The following is a 19,749-nucleotide window of genomic DNA, read 5'->3' as shown; positions in this document are numbered from 1 at the left end:
GTGGCTCCAGCTTGTGGTCTCTGTGCCTGTGCTTTACAGGTGGCTGGCAGAGCAGGCCTCTCTCCCTTTGGTGTTCTCTCTCTCTCTCTTTAAGTTGAGCATGTCTGGAATCACATGGTATTGGAGAAGTTTTGTTAACCACAGCTAACTTGTTCCCTGTCCCTGCTTTTCTGCTTCACCCAGCTAAGCTTCTTGATTTACTTTACTGTTTCTATATCAAATGTTGCCATATCAAGACCAGAACCTCACCTTCTGCCAGATGTAGGCTTCCAGAGTTCAGAAGCTTGTATAGTGCCCCCAAAAAAGCACTCCTGAAAGGGCAGAGCTGCTGAAGCCATAACACTCATGCTCTCCGATGTGCTATGTACTGGTGGCTGCTACAGCAGCTGGTCAGGCAGTGGCAGCACAGGTGAGCTAGAATTCTGTGCTTGTCTCTTCAGGTCGCCATGTTCTGCTCTACGCCTCACCCATGTACAGCAGGAAGTTGGCAGTGCTTTCTCTGATATTTTTATGCAGGATACCAGCATAAGTCCTGACTTCCTCTATCAAAAACAAACATCACAGACTGCTGTTTACAAATACCTTTATTTCTGATGCTCTGAAAGTGGTTGTTCCTAGAAGATCTACAGCCGTAGAGAACGGGACCATGTTTATTTTTCCACAGCTGCAAGAATACTGGCCCATTTCTCCCAAAGCTGCAGTACTGTGTCATCCTCCTGACAAGGCCTTGGAGTGGCACAGCCCCTCTGTTGGTATTTTAGCCCTGTCACTGTGCCTTTGAATAAACCAGGAGCTGCGCAGGTGGTGCTTCAGTCACCCCTCAGATGTACTTTTGCATCACCCTTGTGACACTCACCTTAGTGCCAAAGGGGGCAGCAGCTATGATGCAACTCACCCCAGACTGTGTCTAAGCAGCCTCCAGCAGGCTGGAGCAGGCCACCGTCTGTAGCTTAGCGCTTCCTTCATGCAGCAATGTGGAAAAGGGTTAGGTGTCACACCTCAGTCTCTACTCACCCCAAGTCTTTGAGGAAAAGGGGGCTCTCAGGAAAACTGCAAGGCCCTTCCCTTGACCTAACCACAGCGCATGGATCAGGAAGAGGTGGCTGCCTTGCTGCTGGCTGTTTTTTCTGGCTACTGCAGCAGGGCTCCCTGACTGGAGGAGGGCCGGTGCAGCAGAGACCGAGGAAGAGGTTGCTTCCATGGCAACTCCGGTTCCCGCCTGCTTTTCAAGAAATGCAATAAATAAATACAGTTAAAAGTCAGTCAGCAACATTAAAGACAGAAGTGGCAACCCAGTCAAAGCTCTTGCAACAGAAAAGGGTTTGCAGGGGGTGGGTGGGGCCGAGCGCCCTTGAAAGCGGGCAGGCTGTGGGCCCTGTCTCCGAGCCAGGGGAGGGGCCTGCTGCCCTCCAGAGCCGGTGGGGGCAGCCGGGCTAGATTCACAGGCGCGGGCTGGGCTGACAGGCCCAGCCGCCCGCGAGGCTTTCAGAAACAAAGCTCCTAGTCCTCAGGGGCTGGGTCCTCGGTTGCCATGGTCACGTTGGGACTGCCCCCACGGAGGGCGCCCCGACTTCCGGCCTCTGGCTAGACTTGCCTTCTCGCGCACTGACGCCTCGCTCGATTGGCCGGTAGCGAGAGTCAGCATCACGTGCCCTGGCGAGGGTCTCTGGCGCCCCGCAGCATTATGGGAACTGCAGTTCTTGCGCGGAGCTGGATGGGTCGCGCTCCTCCTGCTGCCCGCCCCGACTTGGTCTCTTCCTTCCCGGGACACGGACTGTTTTGAGGAAGGCGTTGCTGCGGGTGCTGCTGCTTCTGTTTCCCGGCAGCTCGGGTTGCTCTTGTTTCACTTCCCGCCCCGGTCCTAAGGAGAGCCGCGTTGCCTGCAGGCTGGACATTCGTCAGGTAGAGCGGCTCTAGGGCAGCGTGGGGCCGGAGAGCCAGGAGAGACACCCGAGCGGCTGCCAGGAACGGGAAGCTGGCTCGTTAGGAGCCGCGGCCACTGAAACGTAGGTCAAGGGTTCCCAACCTGCGCTACTCCAGATGATGGTGGATTACAACGCCCATCATCTCCAGCCACAATAAATAGTAGCTGGGGATGATGGGAGTTGTAGTTCAGCAACATCTGGGGTACCACACAGGTTGGGAACCGCGTCTGGTCCAGCATCCCTGTCCCAGCGAAGCCGAGCAACAGGACGGGCAGACCAAGAGCCTTCTTCCCAGCAACGCCCTGCTTCCCAGCAACGGGGACTTGGCGCCTTCCTCCCCTTGGACCACCACCCGGAGGTCACCGGTAGCCATTGCTAAGCTCGCCCTCCTTACCCTGGAGTCGTCGTCCAGCAGCCCCCTTGCAAGCCGTCCAGGCGCAGGCCATCGCGCCACGTGAGCCCGCGGCGGACCATCCCGTCTTCTAACTCTGGGCTGGGGGAGAAGCGTTCCCCTTTGTCAGAGGGATGACACCCCGCCGGGTTCGAGTGCTGCGGGGAGGGAGTGCACCCCTTAGGGCTCCCCTCCTCTTCCTCCCCCGCTTGCGAGCCGCCTTTGCCTGACTCAGGGGTCCCCACGGCGGCGGCGGCAGCAGCAGCAAGGGGCCAGCGTGCCCCTCCCTCCTTCCTCCCCGCCCGGCCGCTCCGACGTGCACCGCACGCGCAGACGAAGGAGGCGCGCGCAAAGCGCCTCCTGCGTAGCCAGCTGCTTCTCCTCCGGCGGCGGCGGCGGCGGCCTTCGCGGGGCCTCCTCCCGGGCGGGGACTACAACTCCCAGGCATCCGCGGCAGAGGAGGGGACCCTTGGCCTGCGCCGCTGCGCCCAGACTTTCTGCTTGCGCCGCTGCTGGAGCTTGCTTGGAGGCGAGCGGACCAGCCAGCGCAGCGCTGCTCGCGGGAGGGGGCCCGGCCCCGGCTGCCGGACGCCCTCGCCCCATGCGCCGGCGGCGGCGGGGAGGAGGAGGAGGAGGAGAGAGCAGGCGCGCGCCCCTCCTGCCCGCCGTCTTCTCCTGCCCTTCCGGAGGCTCCAGATGCTGCAGCGGCAGCTGCTCCTCCCCCCGCCGCGGCCCGGAGATGCCGCCGCCGCCCGGGCCGCTGTGAAGTAGCCCCCGACGTGCCGCGGGCGCCGCCCGGGGAAGCGCGCTCTTGAGGCGGGGGCCTGAGCGAGGCGCGGCGCCTCAGCATGGCTCAGGCGCTGCTGGGGCTGCTGCTCTGCTTGGGCTCCGGCGTGGCGCGCAGCAGCAGCAGCAGCAGCAGCATCGTCGTCGAGGCTCCCGGCGGGATCCGGCTGCCGCTGCGCAACGGGCTGGGGGCTCTGCAGCAGGTGGAGCCGCCGCGGACGCCCCGCTCGGCGGGCGAGCAGGACGAGGCGCGGCGGCCGCGCAGCAGCTTCGTGGACATGATCGACAACCTGCGCGGCAAGTCCGGGCAGGGCTACTACGTGGAGATGACGGTGGGCAGCCCCCCGCAGAAGGTAAGCAAGCAAGCAAGCGCGCGCCTCTCCTGGCCAGCCGGCCCCGCACCCAGCAGCCAACTGGGCGAGGCAGGCGAGGCGAGGCGAGGCGAGGCGAGGCCCGCGCCCGGCCGGGGATGCTTCGCCCCGGGCACCAGCGCTGCCTGCATCATCTCGGCCACCCTTCCGACAGCCCTTCCAGGTGGGCCGGGGGGAGGGGGAGGGGGAGGAGGAGGGCAGGGCGGGGGCCGCCTTCGGAGCAGCCGGCTCATGGTGGAGGCCGGAGGCGGACCGTGCCCGGCCCAAGAGGTTGGCTGCTCGCTGGCAGGCCAGGCCTGGGCTCGGAGTGCGCGCTCGCTCCGTCTGCGGAGGGCCTGCCCTGGGTGATGCGGCCGCTTGGCCAGGCCCTCGCGACGGGACAAAGAGCAGCAAGAGCCGCGTCCCGCGGGCGAAGGAAAAGCTCCCCCAGGGAGTCCCTGGAGGCAGGCGGGCCAGAGGTTGCTGCTGACCCGGAGGCTGGCGGCTGGCTGGCCTGGCATCCCTGCAGAAGGCTGTGTATGGCTGGGAGGCAGGCGGCGGTGGGGAGAACCTCTGCCTCGGGCTCTCCTCTTCTCAAAGCGAGGATAGCCAGAGGGAGCCGCTAATCGGCTCAAGCTGCCACTGGGTGGAGGTTGCCCAGCCTGCAGCCTGATCCTCGCCATGTTCATGGGCAGCCCGTGTCCTCAGCTGACACCGCCCGACAGATCCTGGAGGAGCTCCTGTCAAGCAACGGTCTCTGGGGCTGAGCGGCTCTCCGGAGCCTCAGCAGCTCTGTTTGGGGTTTGTGGAGGGTGCAGAGGACAGGGCGGCTACGGCCAAGAGCCCTGAGCGAGGGAGGGAGGGAGCGGCACCCTCTCCCTGCTGCTTGGAACAGGAGCGCCTCTTGCTGCTTGTTACCCAGACACATCGGGGAAGAGTGGGGAGCTTGGTGTAAAGTGGACTGGGGGTGCATAAGATGCTGCCATATATACTGAGTCAGACCATAGGACCGTCTAGCCCAGTATTGCCTGCACAGACTGGCAGCGGCTTCTTCAAGGTTGCAGGCAGCAGGAGTCTCTCTCAGCCCTCTCTTGGAGATGCTGCAGCCAGGGAGGGAACTTGGACCCTTCTGCTCTTCCCAGAGTGGCTCCATCCCCTGACTGAGGGGAGTCTCTTCCAGTGCTCACACTGCTAGTCTCCCATTCATATGCAACCAGGGTGGACCCTGCTTAGCTAAGGGGACAAGTCATGTTCGCTGCCACAAGACCCACTCTCCTCTATTCACCGGGTAGGTGGGGAGAGCCCTGGCCCCCATGCAGGTGGTGGTTGAGAGGAGGCTGGTGTGCATCCTGAGATGCTAAACGGTCATTTTGGGAATCTCAAGCATGGGCCCCTGGCAGCAGCTGGCCTACAGCTCCCATCCCTTGGCCATTCCTTGGGGGCTCATGGGAGTTGTAGGCCAGCAGCAGCAGCTGGGGGCCCACGTTTGAGAGCCCCTCTCTTAGGGACAGGCACAACCCCGCAGCACAAGTCTCTTTGAGGGGGTGCCTGCTGATCCACCAGCAACAGGGTGTGTCTGGGCTTAATCTGAAACCTATTTTGAGTACTTAGTCCTGGAACCTATTTTAAGTTTGGCCTTAAAGCATGATGGTGGTGAGAGTAACCCTGAGGATGTGCAGAGTGCCTTTCCCTCACTACTGAGCAGCCACTGCTATGGATGTAGGAGACAGAGAGCAGGCTTCGAGGGCAGGAGCACCAGCTCCTCTGCTTCTACAAATGAACTCCTGGCGTGGGATGGGGGAGCTCCTCCCTGGGCCTTCTGTAGAAAATGCCCCCCCCCCCCCCCGCCGGCGCCCGCCTGATTCCAGGAAGGCGCTTGACGCTCCTTCACCGGCTGCCTCTTCAGCTCTGGCCACACGCCAGGCGAGCCGGAGTTGCCAGCAGCATATGGTGCTTTCCGTGGAATTAAAGGCTCCTTATATAAAGCGTGCGTGTGCGGGAGGAAGAGGCCAGGCATCTTCTTGGGCATGAGTAAGTGGTACCAGGAGCGTGTCCCACAGCGGTTGGTTTACTTAGAGTTACAGCAGGTAACACGGAAGCCTAAGAATCCCAGGATAACCCCACCCTTCCTCTGCCAGGTTTTTACTATAATAATGACTCATATAAAAAGTTCTCAAAGCAGTTTACACAGAAAAAAATGGATGAGAAGATGGGTCTCTGTGCCCTTCACAATCCAGACAGAAACGCAAGAGAGGCACCCGCAAGAGCCCCTGGAGAGATGCTGGGACAGGCCAGGGACGCGGCTGCTCTCCCCGCCCCCCCCCCCGGCTGAATATGAGAGCCACCACCTTAGGGATTGTGCTGGGGAGTCGAGCCCCCCCGAGGTAGACAAGAGGCTGATGCCCCTGTTCTGACCTTGGTGGGGCTCAGTGAAGGAGGAGTCCCATAAGGCGCATGGACTGTGCTGTGTGCCCTGCCTTGTGTGGGAGTGCTTTTCTCGGTGCAAAAGTGCGCGTGAGTTTTACTGTGGGGAAGCCAGTGAGCGCCCAGTCCAAGGACCTGAGGGCAGGTTGGTCCTGGGGAAGACCTCTTCTTCAGCTTCGTGAGTGAGAAGGGGGGGGCACGGCGGGGCGGCCAGGCCATCCTCTCCTCTGGCACAGAGGCTGCCTGGGTCTCCAAGGCACAGGCCTGGGGCAGTCGTCGACTGGCTGCACGGCTGCTGAAGTCTGAGTGCGGTGCATGGGAGGCCCTCCCTGTTTCTTGGGGAAGGGTCCCTACTGGCCTGCTTGTGTCTTTCCCCGGCTAGTTATACTACTTTCTACCAGGGCGGAGCCTGCCCTGTGCATGTCCGCTGAGAAGGAAGCCCCTCTGTGTTTGCTGGGGCTGAAGGGGTGGGCGTGGGGCCAGAGCCCTGAATGCCTCCCGTTGAACGCTTGTGCCCAGCCGCCTTGCACTCTTGCATATTAAAGCCATGGAAACGTAACACTGTCTCTTGCTTCGTGTTGGTGCACGGCTCTGCAACGAAGCAGAGAAGTGAACTGCTTTACAATCTTCTTGGTAGGGATGATGCAACAAAGGATGTTGCCCCAAACTCGGACGCAAAAGGCAAGCAGGGTGTGCACAGACGGCAATGCAAACCTCCCACCACTGCCACAACCGCTGTGGTTTGCTGGTTGGGGCAACAGCAGTGAGCCCTTCCCTGGCACGCTCGGCGGGCGGGCGGGCGGTGGGGGGCGGATGAGGAGGAGACGGGAGCTCCTGTCCGGTCAGGATGAAGGCTGCCCAGCCCTGCGGCCTGGCAGGGCTCTCTGATGCCCACTCCAAGGGGCTGTGTTGCTTCAGGCTGGCCAAGTCAACGAGATCAGAACGGAAGAGAAGAGGGACAGGAAATGCTGCTTTGGGCTGGGACTTCAGCAAGTGAAGCTTGACTGAGTGCAGAGCCTCTCTGCTGCCGCCAGTCTGAGACCCCTTCATCAGCCTGGCCAGCTTCTCCCCTTGTGATTAGGAGGCAATCTGGCTCAGCCGTGGCACCAGATGCAGAGAGATTCTCGGTCGCTTGATCTACTGATGTGACAACGGAGTCTTATTTATCAAGAAGTGAATAAGGAGATGTAATGAAGCCGGGTGCTTCAAGTAAGAGTTGGAAAGGGGTTTTCTAATGAGGCTGGGCCTAGCTCTGGTTTCTGCCAAACACACTCAGAGGCACTTGGTGGACACAAGCCTCCAAATAAAAGGGACTTCCCGCCCCACCAGGCACAAGGTCTTCACTGTGGCCCTCCACTCTGTTACTGATCAGTTGGCCGCTGAACTGCCGGCCGCCCAGAAGATGGAGGTGTCTTCAGCTGCAGACTGCTCAGCTTCCTGAAGGTGGCGGCTCAGCCCTCGGGCGAAGGGCTCAGGCCGGACATTCGGCTCTTTGGAAGGTGCCTGGCTTGGGCAGAGCTGGCCAGCCTGCTCCCCCTCAGCCTTCCTGCTGGCGGAGGCGGCAGTGCCCGCCTTCCTCCTCCCTTCCCTGAGCTCCCTTCTCCAGCTCCCCCCACCCCCAGGCCTCTCCTCCTGGCCTGACGCTGCTCCAGCTGCTGCTCAGATCCTCTCCTCGGAAGTTGAGGTGGGCTTGGCCAATCCTAACCCAACTTCACTTTTCAAATTGAGGGGCTGAAGCCTCCCCCTGCTTTCCTTTGACTGAATGAGGCCCTTCTCCGAGCAGCCCTTCTCCCTGGAGAGATGCCACCCAGGCCCCCAAGCCTGGTCCCAACTGCAGCCCGTAAGCAAAGCCAGCCAGCCAAGTCAAGAGACCCTTCCCTGGTGAGTGGTGGTGACGATATGCACAGAGAGCTCATCTCTTCATAGCAAGCGGACATCAGCGCTGCCACATCAGCCAAGCGAATGCAAAACTAATACAGAACAATTCTTCCCCAGCAGATCCAGGCTGAGGTGGCCCAAGAGTTGTCCCCTTGGCTCGTTCCTGGGCTTAGGGCTGGCCCTCGCTCTAGACGACAGAAAGGCAGCCATGTGGGCTGCAGACGCCTCTTGCGGCCTGGCCGGGCCCAGCCAGGGGTTGAACTGGCCGACAGAGCCAGTGGGTGTGGTCATGAGGAGAGCGGGGCTTGTGGCAGCAAGCAGGACTTGTCCCCTTAGCTAGCAGGGTCTGCCCTGGTTGCATCTGAATGGGAGACTAGACGTGTGAGCACTGGAAGAGATTCCCCTTATAGGGGATGGAGCCACTCTGGGAAGAGCAGAAGGTTCCAAGTTCCCTCCCTGGCAGCATCTCCAAGATAGAGCTGAGAGAGACTCCTGACTGCAACCTTGGCGAAGCTGTTGCCAGTCTGTGAAGACAATACTGAGATAGAGAGACCAATGGTCTGACTCAGTCTAGGGCAGCTTCCTATGTTCCTATGAATAGGTAAGGTCTATAAAGCTGGGGTGTGGGGTGTGGGAGGGATTCCTCTGTGAAAAGCTGCCATGAAATGGTTAGTGCCACAGAGCCACCATTCCTTGCACATGTGTGCAAATACGGTACATTGGGAATCCAGCCTTTTTCTCAGCAAGGCCCCAATATGCGCATGACTCAGAGGCTCCTGCAGACGGCAGCGGTGAACCTGGGATGGGCCTTCCAGTGAGCCTCGTGGACAAGAGCCGTCATGGCGAAATGCTGTGTCAATATCGGGAAGCACTTCAACCTGACTGATGCCGGAGAAGGAGTCGAGGAGTCTCTGGCATCCTCCGGTTCTCCCCCTGATGACGCGCACCCGGGTGCCTGCCCAGGAGGGTAGAGGGCACGGCTGCAGAAGGCCACGTGGCCCCCTCCCGCGTGCTGCCTGCCTCCCAGAGGGGGGTGTCTTTGCCACTCAGGCCGGCCGGGGCTGAGGGGGGCTCTCGGGGCCTTTGGTCTCGGACGGGGCAGAAAGTCCAGCCCAGGCTGCTGGGCTCCCAGCCAGAGGCCCTCCGCTGCAGAGCTGCCCAGTCAGGAGAGCCGTGGCTTCCAGGCCGGGAGGTCTTGGGCGGCTCCCCAGGCGAGGCGAGCTGGTCTCCAGGGCCAGCCTGAGAAGCCTTCCAGCCGCTGCGGCACTGCTGCTCCCACCGTGGGGCCTGACCTTGCACAGGGAAGCTGAGACGCCTGTGGTTTTGTTGCTGATGGGGCTGCTTCCTCCCGGGCTGGCGAAGCGGCCGCAGAACAGAGGGAGCCAGGAGCAGGCTTTGGGCGCTGCCGCCGCAGATGGAGAGCAGCGACGGCCCCAGTGACCTTGCGTGCCTGGCCCACTCTGTGCGTGCCCTCTCCCCCCTACCACACACCCCCATTGCTTGCCTTGGACTTCCAGCCCTCCCGGCTTCCTTGGCAGGCTGCCACCAGGAGTGCCAGCCAGACCTGCCCCCCCCCCGCCCGGCCTCGATTCCTCTCCCGCTCCGCTGAGGACCGTGTAGCTCCCAAGTGGGCGCACGCCTCACACCGGCAGGAGCTGATCCAGTGGAAGCAGGGCGGCTCTGACGAGGGTCTCCCGGTGTGGTTGGGTTTCAGCTCCCAGCACCCCCAGCGACAGTGGCCAAAGGCCCTTGTGGCTGGAGATGATGGGCGTTGTAGTCCAGCTGCACCTGGGGACCCACCTTGGAGAGCCCAGAAGACGCGGCCGTGGGGTGGTTCCCCCTCTTCCCGTTTCTGGAGTGGCAGTGGCAGCGTTGCTAGAGTTGCCAGAAACGGGAGGGTGGGCCCAGCGGCTGCTCTCCGTGGCCGTCAAGGGGGGAAAGCTGCATGCCCGGCAGCAGCCCTGTCCTCACGCTCCCCCCCCCCGCTTCTTTGCACAGCTGAATATCCTGGTCGACACTGGGAGCAGCAACTTTGCGGTGGGCGCAGCGCCTCACCCCTTCCTCAGGCGGTTCTACCGGCGCCAGCTGTGAGTATGTTGCCAAGTTGGCGGGTGCGGGGGGGGAGGTAGGGCTCTGGAGGGGAGGCAGCCAAGAACTGGGGCACCCCACACACACACACACCTTTTTCCTTGGCGGTGACGGCTGTTTCCTGGCAGGCTCTCTGCCTTGGACACCCAGCCCTCCCGCCATTCAGCCCCGGCACTCTCGGGGCCCTTGGCTTGGCCCAGAGCGAAATGGCCTCTTTCTGTGCCCGAGGGAGGGGAGGCGGTCTGGCCCTCCAGCCGCAGGGCACAGTGGACAGGCCTCTCCTCCCTGGCTGGGCGCGCCTGACTCTGCCTCGCCGGGGAAGAAGAGGGCGAGAGCGGCACCTCTGAGCTAGGCTGCGCAGGGGAAGGGGAGGCCAGCTGTGGGCCGCTTGCTGTGGAGATGCAAAGTCTCCTGCCTGCGGGAACCGGCTCCTGCAGCTGCACAGGCGTGAGGCAGGCAGAGGTCCGTGTGCTCCCTGCGGGGAGATGCGCAGCCTGGCTCTCCCCCTGGGCTCTGAGACGGGGGCATCACGCCGCAGGGCTACAGACGCAAGTCAGTGACCTGCAGAAGTAAAGGAAGGGCAGATGGCAGCAGGGAAATGGGCAGGTCTCCCTCGAGGCAGAGCGCGGCTCCGTCTGGCTCAGTGTTGGCTCTACACTGACTGGCAGCTGCTCTTCAGGGTCTCCGGCATGGAAGGGCCTTTCCCAACCCTGCGTGGAGATACTGCCAGGGATTGAACCTGCTGGCATTCAGTGTGTGCAGAGCAGCTTCTCCGCCACTGACCCTCAGCCCTGAAGCATCTCAACTCAGTGAGCATATGAAGCTGCCTCATACGGAGTCCGGCCCTTGGTCCAGCTAGCCCAGGGTGCTTGCTCTGACTGGCAGCAGCTCTCCAAGGCCTCGGGCAGAGAGAAGGACTCTTTTCGCTGGAGATGCTGCTAGGAGCAAGCCTGCTGAGACCCCTTGCAGGCACAGCGGCTTCTCTGGCCCCAACTCTCCATGCACGCTGATCCACGCCTGAGTCCAAGGCAGGCTCCACGCATTCCGGCCAGCCAGTGAGAGTGAGATGCACGAGACTCGTGCTTGTGTGCAGCCTTCTCCCCCCGCGCTCAGGCTTCTCCTCTGCCTCCTCACGGCCCGGCTCTTTCTGCTTGTGTCTCTTGCAGCTCCAGCACCTACCGGGACCTGCGGAAGGGGGTGTATGTGCCGTACACGCAGGGGAAGTGGCAAGGGGAGCTGGGCACCGATCTGGTCACCATCCCCCATGGCCCAAATGTCACGGTCCGGGCCAACATTGCCGCCATCACCGAGTCGGACAAGTTTTTCATCAACGGCTCCAACTGGGAAGGGATCTTGGGCCTGGCATATGCCGAGATTGCCCGGGTGAGCCTGGCATCACCACTGGCACCTCTGTAGAAGTGTCGGAGCTGTGTAGTGAGTGGCAGGAGAGAGGTCCCCAAACACTCAGCATTTTAAAGCCACGAAAGGGATGGTTTTGTCCTGGAGCTGAACGTGGCCGCTTTGCTCGCCTTGTTGCAGGGTTAGTGCAGAACCTAGTGAGGCTTATGGGCAGCCTGTTCAGGCAGAGCCTCCCGAAGGCGCACTGCACTCTTTGAAACAGAGTTCTGGTGAGGCAAGTAGAGCATCACCCCCCTGGACCCAGGGAGAAATCCTTTTGCTGGGTCAAATGCTGCTTAAATGTCCTGAATCTCACTTGGAAAGTCCGCTGCGATGATCCGAAGCGAGAGGCTAGGGACGTGATATGACAAGCTTTGCTCAACCTGAGGGGCTAGCCCTCTCGGATCTAAGGTCTTGCAAGCAGATCTGAGCCTGTTGGTCAGCAAGCGATTCGGAAGCTGCCTGGGTTAGAAGGTGCACCTTACTCCTGGACTTGCTCCTTCTCAAGCTGACCAGTGTGGACTCCCAGTCACAGCCCAGCAGGGTTGGGGAGCCCAAGAGCCGCCGCCTGTCCTGGGGTGTCTGCTGGGCAGCCTGTGTTTTGCTGATGCCGTGTCCCTGCCTTGCCCCCTCGCAGCCTGACGACGCCCTGGAGCCCTTTTTTGACTCCCTGGTGAAGCAGACCCAGGTGCCGAACGTCTTCTCGCTGCAGCTGTGTGGGGCGGGCTTCCCACCCAATGACTCGGAGGCCCTGACATCTGTGGGGGGCAGCATGGTGAGTACTGGAGGAGGGGCAGGACAGGCCCCTCTGCCATTTGGGGCAGGAACTGCAGGTCTGTAGGTCGTGGCACTTGGTCTGAGCCTCAGGACCAGCATGGGGAACCACATGCCCGTTGACACTCTCAAGGAACTGCAAAGGGTTAGTGAGGCAAGACTGGCCCTTGCAGAAGCCAGGCTGGTTCTCCTTCTGCAAGGCCTGTTCTTCTCTATGGTTAACAGTGTTGTCCTTAAGTAGGCTTTCTTTCCATTGATTTACCCAGCACCAAAGTTAAGCTAACTGGCCTGTAGTTTCCTGGATTCTCCCTGGATCCCTTTTTGAAAATTGGAGTCACGTTGGCTACTTTCCAGTCCTCTGGTACAGAGCCTGATTGCAGGGGCAAGTTATATATGTTTGCTAGGAGATCAACAATTTCACATTTCAATTCCTTCAGAACTCTTGGGTGGACGCTGTTTGTCCATGGAGATTTGTTAATTTTTAGTTTTTCAAGACAGTTTAGAACATGCTCTCTCATCACCTCAAATTGGTCCAGTTCTTCAAGCCTCCAAACCTGAGAAGCAAAGCTCTGGAGAGTGTATATGGTCAGTATCTTCTGTTGTGAAGACAGATGCAAAGGACTCATTCAGCTTCTCTGCAATTTCCTTGTCTTCCTTAATAAAATGGATTATTAAGGAGGGTAAGGAAATTGTTCAATAAATCCCTTATTGACACCTTGCATTTCTTTTGCCAGAGTTTATATTCCTTCCTGTTCTCTTCATTTGGGCAGAACTTCCATTTTCTGGAAGAAGTCTTCTTCCCTTTGATAGCTTCCCTGACTTTACTTGTTAGCCACGCTGGCGTCCTCCTGAACTTGGTGGTATCATTCCTCCTCCTCGTGACGTTAAGAGCTAATTGGTTTATTACCTGGTATTTTATGACACTGTTTAATTGTAATTTATTGCTTGGGATTTAAATTGTAAACTGCTTTGGGGTTTTATGAAGAGTGGAAGAGAAGTTTATTTTACATAAGAACATAAGAATGTGATCCAAACCCCTCTTAAAGCCATCCAGGTTGTTGGCTGTCACCACATCTCGTGGCAGAGAATTCCACAAGTTGATTATGTGTTGTGTGAAAAGTACTTCCGTTTGTTTGTTGGTCCTAGATTTCCTGGCCATCAATTTCATGGGATGACCCCTGGTTCTAGTGTGATGTGAGAGGGAGAAGAATTTCTCTCTCTCCGCTTTCTCCACACCATGCATGATTTTATAGACCTCTATCATGTCTTCCCGCAGTCGTCTTTTTTCTAAACCCCAAAGGCCCAGGTGTTGTAGCCTTGCCTCATAAGAAAGGTGCTCTAGGCCCCTGATCATCTTGGCTGCCCTCTTCTGCACCTTTTCCAGTTCTGCAATGTCCTTTTTTAGATGTGGTGACCAGAACTGTACACAATACTCCAGGTACCATGGCCTGGACCGCACCATAGTTTTGTATAAGGGCATCATAATATTAGCAGTTTTATTTTCAACCCCCCTCCTAATGATCCCTAGCATGGAATTGGCCTTTGTCACAGCTGCCGCACTGAGTCGACACTTTCAACCAGCTGTCCACCACAACCCCAAGATCCCTCTCCTGGTCAGTCACCAACAGCTCAGATCCCATCGGCATATACTTGAAGTTGGGGTTCTTCATCCCAATGTGCATCACTTTACACTAATAAAAAATAAGAGCACCTCTGAGCATGTGCTCATCTCCTCCTCACTGAGTAACCACAACCAATTTCTGCATGCTGTAGTCTAGGCTAGGGCTCCCCGGCTGGAAAGAGTCAGCACTAGCTTCCTGCCCTGAGAGGAGGACACTTAGGTTGCCATAAAGAGGAGGAGAGTGCTTCTGAGAACGTGCAGAGTGCCCTTTCCTCACCAGACCACTCCCACTTCTGCAATGAGGGAGAAGAACATTTAAGTAGCAGAGCATGGGTTCCAGAGAGCCTTGAGGGCAGCCCATGTGGGGTGTGGGGCAGGGGAGCTTGGTTCTCTGCCTCACGCCTTCCCTGCATCCCATCTCCCTGCAGATTATTGGGGGCATCGACCAGTCGCTTTACGTGGGCAGCATCTGGTACACGCCGATTCGGAAGGAGTGGTATTACGAGGTCATCATTGTCAAGGTTGAGATCAACGGGCAGGATCTGCAAATGGACTGCAAGGAGGTGAGAGGACCAGCCTTGCGCCCTGGGAGAGGGAGGCGCAGGAGGGGCAGCTTGGCCGGGCCCGGTGGGCAGTGCTTGTGCCCTCCCAGCCCAGGCCCTTGAGACTGGTGGGAGAGCTGGCGCTCGGACCTCCCCGCCACTGGGCACGGCGCCCCACATTGGGCTGGCCTCTGCCTGTGCTTGGCGTGGCTGCCAGCGGGGAGGGAACGTGTGCACACCCATGCAGGGATTTCACGGGTTGGCCTGCCCGCCCCGCCCCCACCCCACCCCCGGTGTGCTGAGGGCCGGACCCTCACCCCAGGTGCCTTCCCCTGCAGTACAACTACGACAAGAGCATCGTCGATAGTGGCACCACCAACCTCCGGCTCCCCAAGAAAGTATTTGAGGCAGCTGTGAAGTCCATCAAGACGGCTTCCTCGGTGAGCAAGGTGTAGGTGGGGGGGTGCCTGATCTGGTGCCCCACCTCTTAAAAAGAGCACGTGTGGGGCCTCCCCTGGTCCCCATGGAGAGCAAGCGGGGGGTGGTTGGTGGGGCTGGCCTGCTGTCTGTTCTGCAAAGCAGCTTTGGCGGCCCTAAGGCAGGGGTCTTAAACGTGGGCCCCCAGATGATGCTGGACTACAAGTTTGAAAACCCCTGGAGGAGAGTAAGACGAGTTCTCAAACTTGGGGCCTCCTGATGATGGTGGACTACAACTCCCATCATCCCCAGCCACAATGGCATTTCCCGGAGGTTTGGCGCCAACCTGTGACTTTGAGACGGCCTTAAAGGGGGGTTGGACAAACTCACTGGCCTTTAGTCATGGCACAGACATATGGAGCCTCCTTGTTCAGCAGCAGTGTTCTGGGGAGCAGCAGCAGGGGTTGCCTTTCTGCCCTGCTTGTGGGCTTCCGAGAGGCACCTGCCTGGCCGTGGTGGGCAACGAGGTGCTGGGCCAGATGGGCGGCTTGGGCTCCTCTCTTGGCGTCTTCAAGCCTGTGGTGCCTGGTGCTGCTGCTCCTCCGGGCAAGCAAGGGTCTCCAGATGCAGGGTGGAAGCGGGTCCCTCCCTGGCGTCCTTGGGGAGGGGGCTTCAGGGGGGACGCACCCGTCCGGCTTCCTCTTGGCCTCCCTGCCAAGCGGGCGGCAGCAGCAGCCTCTGCCGGAGTCTGGCATGGCTTGGCCCTGCACTGAGCAGCCCCCCCCCCGTGCCCTCTGCAGACGGAGAAGTTCCCTGACGGCTTCTGGCTGGGGGAGCAGCTGGTGTGCTGGCAGGTGGGCACCACCCCCTGGCACATCTTCCCGGTCATCTCTCTCTACCTGATGGGCGAGGCCACCAACGACTCCTTCCGGATCAGCATCCTGCCCCAGGTGAGTGCCGGGTCTCCCGGGCGGCGGGGGAGGAGGCAGACCTCAGGTGTGGTGTGGAAGGGAGGACTGGCCGGAAGGCGGATGCGGTCGGGGCGGCGTATCAGAAGAGCCTGAGTGCGGAGAGAGAGAGAGAGAGAGGAGCAGAAACTCCTGTCCCCCCCCGAATGAGATGGGCAGACTGTAGATTCGGAATGGAAGGAAGGCAGGAAGGGTGTCTTGGCACAAGGCCGACTGAAGGTGTGGAATTCCTTGGCAGTCCCTGCTCGGGACGGCCACTTGTTGCGATGGCTTTAAGAGGGCTTAGACCAGTTCATGGAGGAGGGAGGGAAGGAGGTCTGGCCACAACAAGGTGAAGCCTCCCTCTTCCGAGCCCGTGTGCCGCTGAATATCCGGTGCTGGGGCTGCGAGAAGCCAGAGAGGGCTGCTTTGCAGGGTCGTCGCTCGTCTGGATGCTCAAGAGCTTCCCAGCACACAGGAGGGAGACGCAGCTGTACGGTCCTGGGGTGGGGTGGGGGGAGCTTAGCAGGGCTCAGCCCTCGGAGCTCTTTTCAGGGCCGGGGTTCAGTCCTGGGACTTGCAGAATCCCAAGACCGAGAGCGGCTTTGTCCAGGGTGTTTCCCCCCTGCGCCTCCTGGGCAGCCTCACTGAGCCCCCAGAAACGTGAGCTTAGAGAGGGGGCCCCCCAGCTCATAGTGGGGCACCCTGGCTGCTGTGAGCCCCACCCCACCCCCGGGCCTCTCATGGGAAGAACGCGGGGAACGCTCAGCAGGCCAGCTGCCTCCTCTCGCTCTCTCCCTCCAGCAATACCTGCGCCCTGTCGAGGACGTGGCCACGTCTCAGGATGAATGCTACAAGTTCGCCATCTCGCAGTCTTCCACCGGCACCGTCATGGGTGCGGTCATCATGGAGGGCTTCTACGTTGTGTTTGACCGTGCACGCAAGCGCATCGGCTTTGCTGTCAGTGCCTGCCACGGTGAGGAGGAGGAAGGCCAGAAGCGGCGGGGGGGCTGCCTGGGAGGCGGGAGGCCCAGAGAGGGAGCCGCTCAGCAGCACGGCCAGGGCTCTGCCGGCGGGGTGCGCACAGCAGGGAGTGGGGAAGGTGCCCCTGAGCACGTGCAGAGTGCTTTCCCTTTTGCCACCTCCGTGTTACCATTCCCAGCCCTTGCACGCCTGGTGCTAAGGAACGGGCCCAGTGCTCCTTTTTATTCCGCACCAGCTGGAGCCTGTATGGCCCCACCTGCCCCAGGAGCTCCCGGCAGTCTCGGACTCCCACCGCCCTGACCCCCCCCTCTCCTTTTCCTCTGGCTTCAGTCCATGATGAATTTCGGACAGCGGCCGTGGACGGGCCTTTTCCGCACTCCAACATGGAGGACTGTGGCTACAACATTCCCCAGACGGATGAGTCGACGCTGATGACCATTGCCTACGTCATGGCCGCCATCTGCGCCCTCTTCATGCTCCCGCTCTGCCTCATGGTCTCCCAGTGGCGCTGCCTGCGCTGCCTGCGCCGGGCCCAGGACGACTTTGCTGACGACATCTCCCTGCTCAAGTGACCTCGGCGGCCCCCTCCCCACCCGCCTTCTGGCAGCAGAGGGGGCTGCTGACCTGGGCAGGGCAGGGCGCCCCCACGGTCGGAGGGGCTGGGGGGGCACTCTGGAACTGCTTTGGGCCCACAGCCAGCGCAGCGACTGGGGTGCAGTTCAGCAAAAGCCCCACCTGACTCCCCCCCCACCCAGTGACTGAAATGATGGTTTACAAAGCTGCTGCTGCTGCCGCCGCCACCACACAGACCCCCCCCCCACCCAGCCTGGTGGGAGAAGCGTGCTGGGGTGAGACGTGGCGGGCCAGCGAGGGGGCTGAGCAGCGAGACCTCTTCTCCGCTGGCTTCGTGGTCCACCCTGTGGCTGTGACTCTCTTGGCCACGGAGGCTTCGTAACAGGAGCAGCAGCAGCAGCAAGACCCCCCCAATGTTGCTTCTAGATAGAGCCGCTGTGAGTACCTCTTGTTCCTTAAACATATATATATAGAGAGAGAGAGAGAGAGAGAGAGAGAGAGAGCGAGAGAGAGAGAGCGAGCGCACCCCTCGGCCTTGACAGGCAGCCTCCGCCCCCCCAACTGCCTCTCTGAGCTGGACTCGGGGTTGGGGTGGCAGCCCCAGGAAGCGGGTCCCTCCCCAGGGTGGCCCATTGACTCCATTTGCCGGGACGGCTCCGAAAGAGAAGGGCCCCGCAGGGACGAGCCCCGGCTCTCTCCAGGGGTGCATTAGTGCCAGCCTGAACTGCCAGTGCAGTGGCTCACCTCGTCGCTGGGAATGCCTCCGCCCACCCCACCCTGGCAGCTGTTGGCGCTACTGGCGGCTGATGACCTTTGCCTGTGTCATGGCTGCCATCTGCCCGGGCCCGGCGGGGGCTCAGGGAAGTGCAGCGCTCTCAGCTGGCCCCCTCCCCAGGCTGCCAGGGACTGGGACCCTGATACCAGCCCTGCTGGCAATGCCTAGGATCCCACTGCTGCTGCCCCCCCCGGGCTTTGGTGGGGCGGCTGGTGTTGCGGGTTCAGGAGCAGCAATTCCTCCCTCCCTCTCTCCTAGGCCTGGACTCTGCTCCCAGGAGGGGGCCAGCTGGGAGGGGGCCAGCTGGGAGAGCCCCCCCTGCCCAGACTCACATGCAGGGCCCCAGGAGGCCTTCCCAGGGAAGGCTGCCATGAACAGACCCCCCCGCCCCCCCAACCTGCTCAGAGACCAAAGCCCGTCTCCGGCGGTGCTGACGGTGCCCTTGCTCCCCTCCACGCCTTTTTCCAGGCCTCCCCTGCGCTCTGCCGAGGACTAGGGCTGCCCTCCCGGATGCTCTCCGCTTGTACAATACTCTGTAAATATTTGTAATACTGCCCCCCCCTCCCCCATTTATCTCAAAAGGCAAGCGGGGGGTGGGGGGAAGGAGCCAACCTTTTTTTAAAAAAAAACACACAACTGCTGGTTTGTTTCCAAGGTCTGGTTGCTTTTATACTTGTCTGCTGGGGGGGTCAGTTGGGCCAGCCAGGAGGAAGGGAGGGAGACGGGAAGGGACGGATGCACTTTAGGGATTGCTCCAGGTTTGGAGTGGAGCTGGGGGCTGTTCTCTGCCCATCCCTGTTCCCAGTGAGGGGCTGTGGGGTGGGAGTCCAGCTCCAGCTGCTGCTCAGATGGTTGGTTTAAAATAATCTCGTGGCAGTGAGGGGAAGGGGGGTCCCTCCCTCTCCCCAAGGTGGCAGGCGCCCCCCCCCCCACACACCCCGGTCCCTCTTCTAGCAAGGTATTTCATGTGGAGGCAACTGCCCGTCCCTGGCATGTTTTCCAGCAGTGATGGCTGCTGCTCTGCTGCGAGGGGGCCAGGACTGCAGGCAGCTCCCTCCAGCGGGGCCCCTGGTCCCTCCAGCCCCATCTCCTGGGAGAGTGACTTTGCAGCTCTGGGGCAGAGCGTCACCCCGCAGGCGCAGAACCCCCTGCCCCCGTTTGCCTTGTCCTAGTTGGGGGAGAGGCAGAGTAAGCACAGGGGGGGGGCGCTGGAGAAATGCTGCCTTGGTCAGGGGAGTTGCTGCAGGGCCAAGCGTAGCACAGCCCCGGGGCAGAGAGAGCACAAAGCCTCTGCTGAAGATGTGCACGCCAGGGAGGCGGGGAGCCGAGCCTCTGCTCCTGGTGCGGCCCAGGGCAGCATCATAGCGGAAGTGGCCGGCAGGCGGGTGCAACCTGGTCCCTGCCCACCCCTCACCTCCGCGACTGCCTGGCGTGCTGGTGACTCGCTTAAGCAGACGACTCCCGGGCAGAGTCACCCGCTGCAAGCCCCCCCTTGGCCCCAGTGCCCAGGAGTGGGGCCAGAATTCTAGTGGCAAGAAGGAATGTGTGGGTGGGGGGGGGGGGCAGTTGGAAGGAAGATCCACTCATGGCAGGCACCAAAGGGATTAGAGCACTCTGTCACCCCCCCTCCCAAAACGTCTATATAAGTCATGAATGTTAATACAGTAAATTATTGCATTAAAGAGAGAAAAGCCTGTTTTGTTCCAAGCCCAGTTATTGGGAGCAGGGATGCAGGCCTGTCATGGCCATTGCCCTCACGCGCATGAATTGGGGGGAAGAGGGAGGCTGACCCCAAAGACCCCACAGCCTGGAGACTTCCAGAAGAAAGCCACAACTGCAGCGTGCCCCCTTGCGGGACAAAGAGGCAGGACCAGAC

At 60.6% G+C, this 19,749-nt stretch overlaps 1 protein-coding gene across 1 annotated transcript; it reads left to right on the top strand.

Annotated features, from left to right (window-relative positions):
- The first annotated feature begins 3,153 nt into the window (after nucleotides 1-3,153).
- On the top strand, nucleotides 3,154-19,567 carry BACE1 (beta-secretase 1). The gene is made up of 9 exons (XM_053270089.1): nucleotides 3,154-3,455; nucleotides 9,753-9,841; nucleotides 11,009-11,225; nucleotides 11,878-12,015; nucleotides 14,064-14,198; nucleotides 14,516-14,617; nucleotides 15,395-15,544; nucleotides 16,346-16,517; nucleotides 16,856-19,567. The coding sequence occupies exons 1-9, from the start codon at nucleotides 3,165-3,167 to the stop codon at nucleotides 17,095-17,097; spliced, it is 1,536 nt and encodes a 511-aa protein (XP_053126064.1). The 5' UTR covers nucleotides 3,154-3,164; the 3' UTR covers nucleotides 17,098-19,567.
- Nucleotides 19,568-19,749: the final 182 nt, after the last annotated feature.

This window comes from Hemicordylus capensis, chromosome 8 (genome assembly GCF_027244095.1).
Source record: "Hemicordylus capensis ecotype Gifberg chromosome 8, rHemCap1.1.pri, whole genome shotgun sequence".
NCBI lineage: Eukaryota > Metazoa > Chordata > Lepidosauria > Squamata > Cordylidae > Hemicordylus > Hemicordylus capensis.
The sequence above is the reverse complement of the archived record's forward strand: the minus strand, read 5'-3'. Positions and strand labels throughout refer to the sequence as shown.